This window comes from Panulirus ornatus, chromosome 56 (genome assembly GCF_036320965.1).
Source record: "Panulirus ornatus isolate Po-2019 chromosome 56, ASM3632096v1, whole genome shotgun sequence".
NCBI classification, from domain to species: Eukaryota; Metazoa; Arthropoda; class Malacostraca; order Decapoda; family Palinuridae; genus Panulirus; species Panulirus ornatus.
The window spans coordinates 26,008,427-26,022,228 of record NC_092279.1 but is presented as its reverse complement, the minus strand read 5'-3'; the positions used below and the strand labels follow the sequence as shown (position 1 = coordinate 26,022,228).

The following is a 13,802-nucleotide window of genomic DNA, read 5'->3' as shown; positions in this document are numbered from 1 at the left end:
GTGGGAGGCAAGTTGTTAGAAGCAGTGAAAAGTTTTTATCGAGGATGTAAGGCATGTGTACGTGTAGGAAGAGAGGAAAGTGATTGGTTCTCAGTGAATGTAGGTTTGTGGCAGGGGTGTGTGATGTCTCCATGGTTGTTTAATTTGTTTATGGATGGGGTTGTTAGGGAGGTGAATGCAAGAGTTTTGGAAAGAGGGGCAAGGATGAAGTCTGTTGGGGATGAGAGAGCTTGGGAAGTGAGTCAGTTGTTGTTCGCTGATGATACAGCGCTGGTGGCTGATTCATGTGAGAAACTGCAGAAGCTGGTGACTGAGTTTGGTAAAGTGTGTGAAAGAAGAAAGTTAAGAGTAAATGTGAATAAGAGCAAGGTTATTAGGTACAGTAGGGTTGAGGGTCAAGTCAATTGGGAGGTGAGTTTGAATGGAGAAAAACTGGAGGAAGTGAAGTGTTTTAGATATCTGGGAGTGGATCTGGCAGCGGATGGAAACATGGAAGCGGAAGTGGATCATAGGGTGGGGGAGGGGGCGAAAATTCTGGGGGCCTTGAAGAATGTGTGGAAGTCGAGAACATTATCTCGGAAAGCAAAAATGGGTATGTTTGAAGGAATAGTGGTTCCAACAATGTTGTATGGTTGCGAGGCGTGGACTATGGATAGAGTTGTGCGCAGGAGGATGGATGTGCTGGAAATGAGATGTTTGAGGACAATGTGTGGTGTGAGGTGGTTTGATCGAGTAAGTAACGTAAGGGTAAGAGAGATGTGTGGAAATAAAAAGAGCGTGGTTGAGAGAGCAGAAGAGGGTGTTTTGAAATGGTTTGGTCACATGGAGAGAATGAGTGAGGAAAGATTGACCAAGAGGATATATGTGTCGGAGGTGGAGGGAACGAGGAGAAGAGGGAGACCAAATTGGAGGTGGAAAGATGGAGTGAAAAAGATTTTGTGTGATCGGGGCCTGAACATGCAGGAGGGTGAAAGGAGGGCAAGGAATAGAGTGAATTGGAGCGATGTGGTATACCGGGGTTGACGTGCTGTCAGTGGATTGAATCAAGGCATGTGAAGCGTCTGGGGTAAACCATGGAAAGCTGTGTAGGTATGTATATTTGCGTGTGTGGACGTATGTATATACATGTGTATGGGGGTGGGTTGGGCCATTTCTTTCGTCTGTTTCCTTGCGCTACCTCGCAAACGCGGGAGACAGCGGCAAAAAAAAAAAAAAAAAAAAAAAAAAAAAAAAAAACAATATGTGGTTGCAAGGCATGGGCTATAGACAGGGCAGTATGGAGGAAGGGGGATGTGTAGGAAACAAAATGTTTGAGGACAAAATAAGGAGTGAGGTGGTTTGATCAAGTAAGTAATGAAAGGGTATGAGAGATGTGTGGTAATAAAAAGTGTGTAGTTGACAGAGCAGAAGAGGGTGTGTTGAAATGTTTTGGACATATGGAGAGAAAGAGTGAGGAAAGTCTGACAAAGAGGACATGTCTGTCAGAGGTGGAGGGAACACGGAGAAGCATGAGACCAAATTGGACGTGGAAGGATGGAGTGAAAAAAAATTTTGAGCAATCGTGGCCTGAATGTGCGGGAGGGTGAAAGTCATGCACAGAATAGGGTGAATTGGAACAATGTGGTGTACTAGGGTTGATGTGCAGTCAATGGACTGAACCAGGGTATATGAAACATCCATAATAAACAATGGAAAGGTCTGTAGGGACTGAATGTGAATAAGAAGCTGTGGTATTGGTGCATTACACATGACACTTAGAGAATGAGTGTGAGCATGTGTGGCCCTTCTTCATGTTTCCTGGCGATACCTCACTGATGCAGGAGGTGGCGATACTGTTTCCTGTGGGGCTAGGTGGCACAAAATAAAGCTGTTCAGAAATGTATAAACTGGCAGTAACTGTGAATCTTTTAAAATTCGGTGTTATGTAAACACACATCATGATAATATCTGTACTACATGAACTTCCCCATAGAATGTGAACAACTTCAATCCAAAGGACAATAAATATAAATCAAGACAATATTAGGGGAAGTAATTCAAGGATGTAATAAGTATAGCGCCTTAAATCCTACCCAAAAAATGGTGAAGCCTGCTGCCATTGAACAATGCTTACATGAAGCTAATGGCAACCACATTTGTAAGAAATCAGTATGTTGTTACCATTCTCTTTAAACTACCAGAATTACATATAAACAATATGAATGATTCATGAAATAACATTTTCTAAAAGATCTTGAGTAACTGAAGAAATGTTGATATAAAACAGCTGCCACCTGAGCCAACTGGTTTAGGGGAGGATCTTGTGGCTAAGTTCCTTACAGAGAAAACTGGTCATATAGGGATAAAAATGATTAGTCAAGGAGAAACATCTATTAAAAATCAATTACAGAAACCAGGCTATGAACAAGGAAAGGATCCAATTCACAACATTTAATGATCCACATTCATCTCAGAAATAAAAATATGCAGTTCTCATGATGGTACTCACTGAGATTATAGGAACATCAAATATGGGAGAATAATACCTGTTGCTCGTGTTTCATCTTACGTAGCTTCCCAGCTTTATCATATTTGTTATTTTTCTCTCCATCTTCTTCATCATCACTAGAGTCTCCACTTTGGGGACGGGATTGTTCTTCCTCCTAGTGTAAAGAGGAAAAACAGCTATGAAAAAAAAAAAATCTATTTTTTTTAGCAAAATCTTGTCAATGATAAGTTCAATCACCAAGTAGGACATTACTGAATAATAGATAAATAGATGAATACACAAGATAACTTATAACACATTCAACTCATGACTGTATAGCCAACACAAGGTTCAGCAGCCATTTAACAGTAATGGGGGAATTAAAGTAGGTGGTGATGTCTTCCTCTTTGTTAAATCTTAACACTGATGGGGGAAAGAAAGTAGGCAGTGATGTCTTCCTCTTTGTTAAAGCTTATCTAAATCTTTATTCTAGTGGAAATTAAATATAAGTTTTGAAAAGTAAATCATAGGATAAATTCATAGGCCACCAGCAAAGACACCAGAGGTAGATTCAAGACTAAATGATCGTACAAAAGAAATCAGCAATGAAATCAATTTGAACATAGAGGATTTTAATATAACATTTTATAAGAGGGGAAAATCCCTTTCCAGTAGCTCAGGGAATGAGCTCTACCATTATCTGCTTGATGGTGCCCTAACACAATTAGTTGAGAAACCTACATGTGGTGAGAACATACTATATTCACTTCTAACTACAAATGAGAATCTTGCTAACAATGCTGACGTCATGAAAAAAGTTTGGTACAAGTGATCACCGATGAATTACTTTTGAGTTACATTTCAACATTACCTGTAAAGCTGGTCAACATGCCATGAACAAATACCAAATTTTGGACTTGCAAATTTTAGAGATCTTCGCATTGATCTTGACAGGCAAACTTGCGATGATATAAACGAAAGTGATGTGGATGCAGCTTGGGAGAGCTTTAGTAAAATGTCCTAAGAAGTAGAGGAAACATTTGTGCCAACATGAAGCTGACAGTCTTCTTCTAACATGAAACCAAAATGGTGGAACAGCGATTTAAAGCAGTGTGTATTGTCTACGAAAGCAGCACATAAAAAGCTCAAAGAGACCAATAACCAGCTTAATGGAGTATATTACGTAAGTCTTTGTAGAGCAACAAAGAGACTTATTTATCAAAGTAAACTTCAATATGAACACCAAAATAAACCCGAAGGAGTTTTATGACTGTATTAGAAGCAAGAGTCATTAACTAGTCAACTGGTCCATTAATAACTGATAATGGTGATTTGATTCAAAACAATAAAGATATGGCAAAGACATTACATGCTCTCGCATCTGTATTTATAATTGAAGATACAGGTTGTACCTCACTAATCCGGTGCTCTATGGTCCAGCAACTTACATGGTTTGGCATGTTTTGAGTCTGCCACCATTAGTTATCAGTTTGTGGATCTGCCACCATGTTGGTGCTGTTAGCATCGCTTAAAAGCCAAAATCTGTTAACACTGCAGCCAAGCTAATTAACAGCCCTATTAATTTCTTATATTCAGCTGTATTTTAGACCTTAAGGATGTCATCGAAGAGGCCAAGTGCAGATGGTACTAGTCCTAATAAGAGTTAGCATAAAATGCAATCTATGCTTGAAAAGGCAGAGTTATGGAAAAAATTTGATAAGGAAGCTTCTGTAAGGACATTGTGTGAGTACTATAAGATCGGGTTGTCAACTGTGTATGACTTAGGAATCAATTTCTGTTTTCCGGCATTTTCTGTGGTCAATCTTTCCTTACTCATTCTCTCCATTGTGACCAAACCATTTCAAAACACCCTCTTCTGCTCTCTCAACCACACCCTTTTTATTACATCACATCTCTCTTACCCTTTCATTACTTATTCGATCAAACCACCTCACACCACATATTGTCCTCAAATATCTCACTTCCAGCACGTCCACCCTCCTCCGTACAACTCTATCTATAGCCCATGCCTCGCAACCATATATCATTGTTGGAACCATTATTCCTTCAAACATATCTATTTTTGCTTTCCAAGATAACATTCTCGACTTCCACACATTTTTCAACGCGCCCAGAACTTTCGCCCTCTCCCCTACCCTATGATTCAATTCCGCTTCCATGGTTCTATTCGATGCCAAATCCATTCCCAGATATCTAAAACACTTCACTTCCTCCAGTTTTTCTCCATTTAAACTTACCTCCCAATTGACTTGTCCCTCAACCCTACTGTACCTAATTACCTTGCTCTTATTCACGTTTACTCTCAGCTTTCTTCTTTCACATACTTTACCATACTCAGTCACCAGCTTCTGCAATTTCTCACCCAAATCAGCCACCAGTGCTGTATCATCAGCAAACAACAAGCTCTCTCATCCACAACAGACTGCATACTTGCTCCTCTCTCTAAAACTCTTGCATTCACCTCCCTAACAACCCCATCCATAAACAAATTAAACAACCATGGAGACATCACGCACCCCTGCCACAAACCAACATTCACTGAGAACCAATCACTTTCCTCTCTTCCTACACGTACACATGCCTTACATCCTCGATAAAAACTTTTCACCGCTTCTAACAACTTGCCTCCCACACCATATATTCTTAAAACCTTCCACAGAGCATCTCTATCAACTCTATCATATGCCTTCTCCAGATCCATAAATGCTACATACAAATCCATCTGCTTTTCTAAGTATTTCTCACATACATTCTTCAAAGCAAACACCTGATCCACACATCCTCTACCACTTCTGAAACCACACTGCTCTTCTCCAATATGATGCTCTGTACATGCCTTCACCCTCTCAGTCAATACCCTCCCATATAATTTACCAAGAATACTCAACAAACTTATACCTCTGTAATTTGAGCACTCACTTTTATCCCCTTTGCCTTTGTACAATGGCACTTTGCAAGCATTCTGCCAATCTTCGGGTATCTCACAAAGAGTCATACATCCATCAAATAACCTTACCAACCAGTCAACAATACAGTCATCTCCTTTTTAATAAATTCCACTGCAATACCATCCAAACCCGCTGCCTTGCCGGCTTTCATCTTTCGCAAAGCTTTCACAACCTCTTCTCTGTTTACCAAATCATTCTCCCTAACCCTCTCACTTTGCACACCACCTCGACCAAAACACCCTATATCTGCCACTCTATCATCAAACACATTCAACAAACCTTCAAAATACTCACTCCATCTCCTTCTCACATCACCACTACTTGTTATCACCTCCCCATTTGCCCCCTTCACTGATGTTCCCATTTGTTCCACTGTCTTATGCACTTTATTTACCTCCTTCCAAAACATCTTTTTATTCTCCCTAAAATTTAATGATACTCTCTCACCTCAACTCTCATTTGCCCTCTTTTTCACCTCTTGCACCTTTCTCTTGACCTCCTGCCTCTTTCTTTTATACATTCCCACTCATTTGCATTATTTCCCTGCAAAAATTGTCCAAATGCCTATCCCTTCTCTTTCACTAATAATCTTACTTCTTCATCCCACCACTCACTACCCTTTCTAATTTGCCCACCTCCCACGCTTCTCATGCCACAAGCATCTTTTGCGCAAGCCATCACTGCTTCCCTAAATACATCCCATTCCTCCCCCACTCCCCTTACCTCCTTTGTTCTCACCTTTTTCCATTCTGTACTCAGTCTCTCCTGGTACTTCCTCACACATGTCTCCTTCACAAGCTCACTTTCACCACTCTCTTCACCCCAACATTCTCTCTTCCTTTCTGAAAACCTCTACAAATCTTCACCTTCGCCTCCACAAGATAATGATCAGACATCCCTCCAGTGTCACCTCTCACCACATTAACGTCCAAAAGTTTCTCTTTCACACGCCTATCAATTAACATGTAATCCAATAACGCTCTCTGGCCATCCCTCCTACTTACATATGTATAATTATGTATATCTCTTTTCAAAACAGGTATTCCCAATCATCAGTCCTTTTTCAGCACATAACTCTACAAGCTCTTCACCATTTCCATTTACAGCACTGAACACCCCATGTACACCAATTATTCCCTCAACTGCCACATTACTCACCTTTGTAATCAAATCACCCATCACTATAACCCACTCTCGTGCATCAAAACTACTAACACTCACTCACCTGCTCCCAAAACACTTGCCTTTCATGATCTTTCTTCTCATGCCCAGGTGCATATGCACCAATAATCACCCATCTCTCTCCATCCACTTACAGTTTTACCCATATCAATCTAGAACTTACTTTCTTACACTCTATCACATACTTCCACCACTCCTGTTTCAGGAGTAGTGCTGCTCCTTCCCTTGCTCTTGTCCTCTCACTAACCCCTGACTTTACTCCCAAGACATTCCCAAACCACTCTTCCTCTTTACCCTTGAGCTTCGTTTCACTCAGAGCCAAAACATCCAGGTTCCTTTCCTCAAACATACTACCTATCTCTCCTTTTTTCTCATCTTGGTTACATCCACACACATTTAGACACCCCAATCTGAGCCTTCGAGGAGGATGAGCACTTCCCACGTGACTCCTTCTTCTGTTTCCCCTTTTAGAAAGTTAAAATACAAGGAGGGGCGGGTTTCTAGCCCCCGCCCCCTTTAGTCGCCTTTTACGACACGTGAAGAATGAATTATGAGTATGAATTATATACATGTGTATATTTGACTACAAATATAGTCATTAAAATTCTTCTAGAAACACCTCACTGCACCCATGCCTCACACAGTCTTTATATTCACAGGCACATATACACACTCCCATGCATACTTCACAGTTCCAATCTTTCATCCACACTTTTCTTGATCCATTTCATCCTTACTCTGTAACACCCTCCCATACTCTCTGAGATAGCACAATTGAACATGCCTTCTTTCCCTTTTCACTGATAATTTTCATTCATTCCCATTCATACCACTCCTCCCACAACTTGCGATCATCACTTTCATTTTCAATCCACGTCCCTCCATATTCCCTGCCTGTCACAGAAGGCAACCAAAAGGGGAGGGAATGGGTGACTGGAAGTCTTCCCCTCCAATCCATACTTTTCCAAGAGAAGGAACAGAGAAGGGGACCAAGTGAGGATTTTCCCTCTAAGGTTCAGTCCACTGTTCTTAACACTACCTAGCTAATGCAGGAAATGGCAAATATGTATTTTCTTTATGTTGAAAGCTCCAGTCATGGCCAAAAGTCCACATCAAGGCTGGGCCTTAATTGAAATACAGAGAGAATTATGAAACAGAAAAAGAAAAGATGAAAGAAAGTATTTATGAATTTTGGAGGAAGTGAAAGACCTGTTTTTTGAAGAATGTATGTGAGAAATACTTAGAAAAGCAAATGGATTTGTATGTGGCATTTATGGATCTGGAGAAGGCATATGATAGAGTTGATAGAGATGTTCTGTGGAAGGTATTAAGAATATATGGTGTGGGAGGCAAGTTGTTAGAAGCAGTGAAAAGTTTTCATAGAGGAGGTAAAGCATGTGTACATGTAGGAAGAGAGGAAAGTGATTGGTTCTCAGTGAATGTTGGTTTGTGGCAGGGGTGTGTGATGTCTCCATGGTTGTTTAATTTGTTTATGGATGGGGTTGTTAGGGAGGTGAATGCAAGAGTTTTAGAAAGAGGGGCAAGTATGCAGTCTGTTGTGGATGAGACAGCTTGGGAAGTGAGTCAGTTGTTGTTTGCTGATGATACAGCGCTGGTGGCTGATTCGGGTGAGAAACTGCAGAAGCTGGTGACTGAGTTTGGTAAAGTGTACGAAAGAAGACAGTTGAGAGTAAATGTGAATAAGAGCAAGGTTATTAGGTACTGTAGGGTTGAGGGACAAGTCAATTGGGAGGTAAGTTTGAATGGAGAAAAACTGGAGGAAGTGAAGTGTTTTAGATATCTGGGAGTGGATTTGGCAGAGGATGGAACCATGGAAGTGGAAGTGAATCATAGGGTGGGGGAGGGGGCGAAAGTTCTGGGAGTGTTGAGGAATGTGTGGAAGTCGAGAACATTATCTCGGAAAGCAAAAATGGGTATGTTTGAAGGAATAGTGGTTCCAACAATGATATATGGTTGCGAAGTGTGGGCTACAGATAGAGTTGTGCGGAGGAGGGTGGATGTGATGGAAATGAGATGTTTGAGGACAATATGTGGTGTGAGGTGGTTTGATCGAGTAAGTAATAATAGAGTAAGTGAGATGTGTGGTAATAAAAAGTGTGGTTGAGAAAGCAGAAGAGGGTGTTTTGAAATGGTATGGGCACATGGAGAGAATGAGAGGAAAGATTGACGAAGAGGATATATGTGTCAGAGGTGGAGGGAATGAGGAGAAGTGGGAGACCAAATTGGAGGTGGAAAGATGGAGTGATAAAGATTTTAAGTAATTGGGGCCTGAACATGCAGGAGGGTGAAAGGCGTGCAAGGAATAGAGTGAATTGGAATGATATGGTATACTGGGGTCACATGCTGTCAATGGATTGAACCAGGGCATGTGAAGCATCTGGGGTAAACCATGGAAAGTTCTGTGGGGATTGGATGTGGAAAGGGAGCTGTGGTTTCGGTGCATTATACATGACAGCTAGAGACTGACTGTGAATGAATGTGGCCTTTGTTGTCTTTTCCTAGCGCTATCTTATGCACATGCGGGGGGAGGGGGTTGTTATTTCATGTGTGGCAGGGTGGCGATGGGAATGAATCAAGGCAGACAGTATGAATTATGTACATGTGTATATATGTATATGTCTGTGTGTGTATATATATGTATACATTGAGATGTATAGATATGTATATTTGCGTGTGTGGACGTGTATGTATATACATGTGTATGTGGGTGGTTTGGGCCATTCATTCTTTTGTCTGTTTCCTTGCACTACCTTACTAAAGCGGGAGACAGCGACAAAGCAAAATAATAATAATAAATGATAATAATAATAAATATATATATTCTTTTTTTTTTTTTTATACTTTGTCGCTGTCTCCCGCGTTTGCGAGGTAGCGCAAGGAAACAGATGAAAGAAATGGCCCAACCCCCCCCCCATACACATGTATATACATACGTCCACACACGCAAATATACATACCTACACAGCTTTCCATGGTTTACCCCAGACGCTTCACATGCCTTGATTCAATCCACTGACAGCACGTCAGCCCCGGTATACCACATCGCTCCAATTCACTCTATTCCTTGCCCTCCTTTCACCCTCCTGCATGTTCAGGCCCCGATCACACAAATCCTTTTCACTCCATCTTTCCACCTCCAATTTGGTCTCCCTCTTCTCCTTGTTCCCTCCACCTCCGACACATATATCCTCTTGGTCAATCTTTCCTCATTCATCCTCTCCATGTGCCCAAACCACTTCAAAACACCCTCTTCTGCTCTCTCAACCACGCTCTTTTTATTTCCACACATCTCTCTTACCCTTACGTTACTCACTCGATCAAACCACCTCACACCACACATTGTCCTCAAACATCTCATTTCCAGCACATCCATCCTCCTGCGCACAACTCTATCCATAGCCCACGCCTCGCAACCATACAACATTGTTGGAACCACTATTCCTTCAAACATACCCATTTTTGCTTTCCGAGATAATGTTCTCGACTTCCACACATTCTTCAAGGCCCCCAGAATCTTCGCCCCCTCCCCCACCCTATGATCCACTTCCGCTTCCATGGTTCCATCCGCTGCCAGATCCACTCCCAGATATCTAAAACACTTCACTTCCTCCAGTTTTTCTCCATTCAAACTCACCTCCCAATTGACTTGACCCTCAACCCTTCTGTCCCTAATAACCTTGCTCTTATTCACATTTACTCTTAACTTTCTTCTTCCACACACTTTACCAAACTCAGTCACCAGCTTCTGCAGTTTCACACATGAATCAGCCACCAGCGCTGTGTCATCAGCGAACAACTACTGACTCACTTCCCAAGCTCTCTCATCCCCAACAGACTTCATACTTGCCCCTCTTTCCAAAACTCTTGCATTTACCTCCCTAACAACCCCATCCATAAACAAATTAAACAACCATGGAGACATCACACACCCCTGCCGCAAACCTACATTCACTGAGAACCAATCACTTTCCTCTCTTCCTACACGTACACATGCCTTACATCCTCGATAAAAACTTTTCACTGCTTCTAACAACTTTCCTCCCACACCATATATTCTTAATACCTTCCACAGAGCATCTCTATCAACTCTATCATATGCCTTCTCCAGATCCATAAATGCTACATACAAATCCATTTGCTTTTCTAGGTATTTCTCACATACATTCTTCAAAGCAAACACCTGATCCACACATCCTCTACCACTTCTGAAACCACACTGCTCTTCCCCAATCTGATGCTCTGTACATGCCTTCACCCTCTCAATCAATACCCTCCCATATAATTTACCAGGAATACTCAACAAACTTATACCTCTGTATATTTTACTTTGTTACTGTCTCCCACGTTAGCGAGGTAGTTCAAGGAAACAGACGAAAGAATGGCCCAAACCACCCACATACATATGCATATACATACACATCCACACACGCACATATTCAATCCATTGACAACACATCAACCTCAATATACCACATTGTTGCAATTACCTCTATTCCTCGCATGCCTTTCATCTTCCTATATGTTCAGACCCCAATCACTCAAAATCTTTTTTCACTCCAACCTTCCACCTCCAATTTGGTCTCCCTTTTCTCCTTGTTCCCTCCACCTCTGACATATATTCTCTTTGTCAATCTTTCCTCACTCATTCTCTCCATGTGTCCAAACCATTTCAACACACCCTCTCTTTCTCTCTCAACCACACTCTATTACCACACGTCTCTTACCCTTTCATTATTTACTCGATCAAACCACCTCACACCACATATTGTCCTCAAACATTTCTTTTCCAACACATCCACCCTCCTCCGCACAACCTTATCTGTAGCCCATACCTTGCAACCATATAACACTGTTGGAACCCCTATTCCTTCAAACATACCCATTTTTACTCTCCGAGATAACATTCTTGCCTTCCACACATTCTTCACTGCTACCAGAACCTTCGCCCCCTCACCAACCCTGTGGCTCACTTCCGCTTCCATGGTTTCATCTGCTGCTAAGTCCACTCCAAGATATCTAAAACACTTCACTTCCTCCAGTTTTTCTCTATTCAAGCTCACCTCCCAATCAAGTAAAAGCTTTGTGGAAGATGAAAGCTGGCAAGGTGGCGGGTTTGGATGGTACTGCAGTGGAATTTATTAAGAAAGGGGGTGACTGTGTTGTTGACTGGTTGGTGAGGATATTCAATGTATGTGTGGAGCATGGTGAAGTGCCTGAGGATTGGCAGAATGCATGCATAGGGCCACTGTACTACAGCAAAGGGGATAAAGGTGAGTGTTCATATCACAGAGGAATAAGTTTGTTGAGTATTCCAGGGAAATTATAGGGGAAGGTATTGATTAAGAGGGTAAAGGCATGTACAGAGCATCAGATTGGGGAAGAGCAGTGGAGTTTCAGAAGTGGTAGAGGATGTGTGGATCAGGTGTTTGCTTTGAATAATGTTAGAAATACTTAGAAAAACAGATGGACTTGTATGTAGCACTTATGGATATGGAGAGGGCAAATGATAGGGTTGATAGAGAGGGTTTGTGGAAGGTTTTAAGAATATATGGTGTGGGAGGCAAGTTTCCAGAAGCAGTGCAGCGGGTTGGCGATGGGAATCGATGGAGGCAGCAAGTATGAATATGTACATGTGTATGTATGTATATGTCTGTGTATGTATATGGTGAAATATATATGTATGTATATGTGCATGTATGGGCATTTACGTGTATACTTGTGTATGTGGATGGGCTGGGCCATTCCTTGTATGTTTCCTTGCGCTACCTCGCTGACACAGGAGATGGTGAAGAAGTATAATAAAAAAAATAAAAATACATATATATTATATGATTTGTAATGGATTTGTATGTAGCATTTATGGATCTGGAGAAGGCATATGATAGAGTTGATAGAGATGCTCTGTGGAAGGTATTAAAAATATATGGTGTGGGAGGCAAGTTGTTAGAGGCAGTGAAAAGTTTTTATCGAGGATGTAAGGCATGTGTACGTGTAGGAAGAGAGGAAAGTGATTGGTTCTCAGTGAATGTACGTTTGCGGCAGGGGTGTGTGATGTCTCCATGGTTGTTTAGTTTGTTTATGGATGGGGTTGTTAGGGAGGTGAATGCAAGAGTTTTGGAAAGAGGGGCAAGTATGAAGTCTGTTGTGGATGAGAGAGCTTGGGAAGTGAGTCAGTTGTTGTTCGCTGATGATACAGCGCTGGTGGCTGATTCATGTGAGAAACTGCAGAAGCTGGTGACAGAGTTTGGCAAAGTGTGTGAAAGAAGAAAGTAAAGAGTAAATGTGAATAAGAGCAAGGTTATTAGGTACAGTAGGGTTGAGGGTCAAGTCAATTGGGAGGTAAGTTTGAATGGAGAAAAACTGGAGGAAGTAAAGTGTTTTAGATATCTGGGAGTGGATCTGGCAGCGGATGGAACCATGGAAGCGGAAGTGGATCATAGGGTGGGGGAGGGGGCGAAAATCCTGGGAGCCTTGAAGAATGTGTGGAAGTCGAGAACATTATCTCGAAAGCAAAAATGGGTATGTTTGAAGGAATAGTGGTTCCAAAAATTTTGTATGGTTGTGAGGTGTGGGCTATGGATAGAGTTGTGCGCAGGAGGGTGGATGTGCTGGAAATGAGATGTTTGAGGACAATGTGTGGTGTGAGGTGGTTTGATCAAGTAAGTAACGTAAGGGTAAGAGAGATGTGTGGAAATAAAAAGAGCATGGTTGAGAGAGCAGAAGAGGGTGTTTTGAAATGGTTTGGGCACATGGAGAGAATGAGTGAGGAAAGATTGACTAAGAGGATATATGTGTCGGAGGTGGAGGGAACGAGAAGTGGGAGACCAAATTGGAGGTGGAAAGATGGAGTGAAAAAGATTTTGTGTGATTGGGGCCTGAACATGCAGGAGGGTGAAAGGAGGGCAAGGAATAGAGTGAATTGGATCGATGTGGTATACCGGGGTTGACGTGCTGTCAGTGGATTGAATCAGGGCATGTGAAGCGTCTGGGGTAAACCATGGAAAGCTGTGTAGGTATGTATATTTGCGTGTGTGGACGTGTATGTATATACATGTGTATGGGGGTGGGTTGGGCCATTTCTTTCGTCTGTTTCCTTGCGCTACCTCGCAAACATGGGAGACAGCGACAAAGCAAAAAGAAAAAAAAAAAAAATATTATATGAG

General features: G+C 41.8%; 1 protein-coding gene across 1 annotated transcript in view; it reads right to left on the bottom strand.

The window, feature by feature from the left end:
• Positions 1-13,802, bottom strand: part of Stt3B (catalytic subunit 3B of the oligosaccharyltransferase complex) — a 101,109-nt gene that overhangs the window by 55,589 nt on the left and 31,718 nt on the right. The window contains exon 8 of the mRNA XM_071693593.1: positions 2,508-2,642. Within this exon, the coding sequence (XP_071549694.1) occupies positions 2,508-2,642 (135 nt within the window). The remainder of the gene's footprint in view (positions 1-2,507; positions 2,643-13,802) is intronic.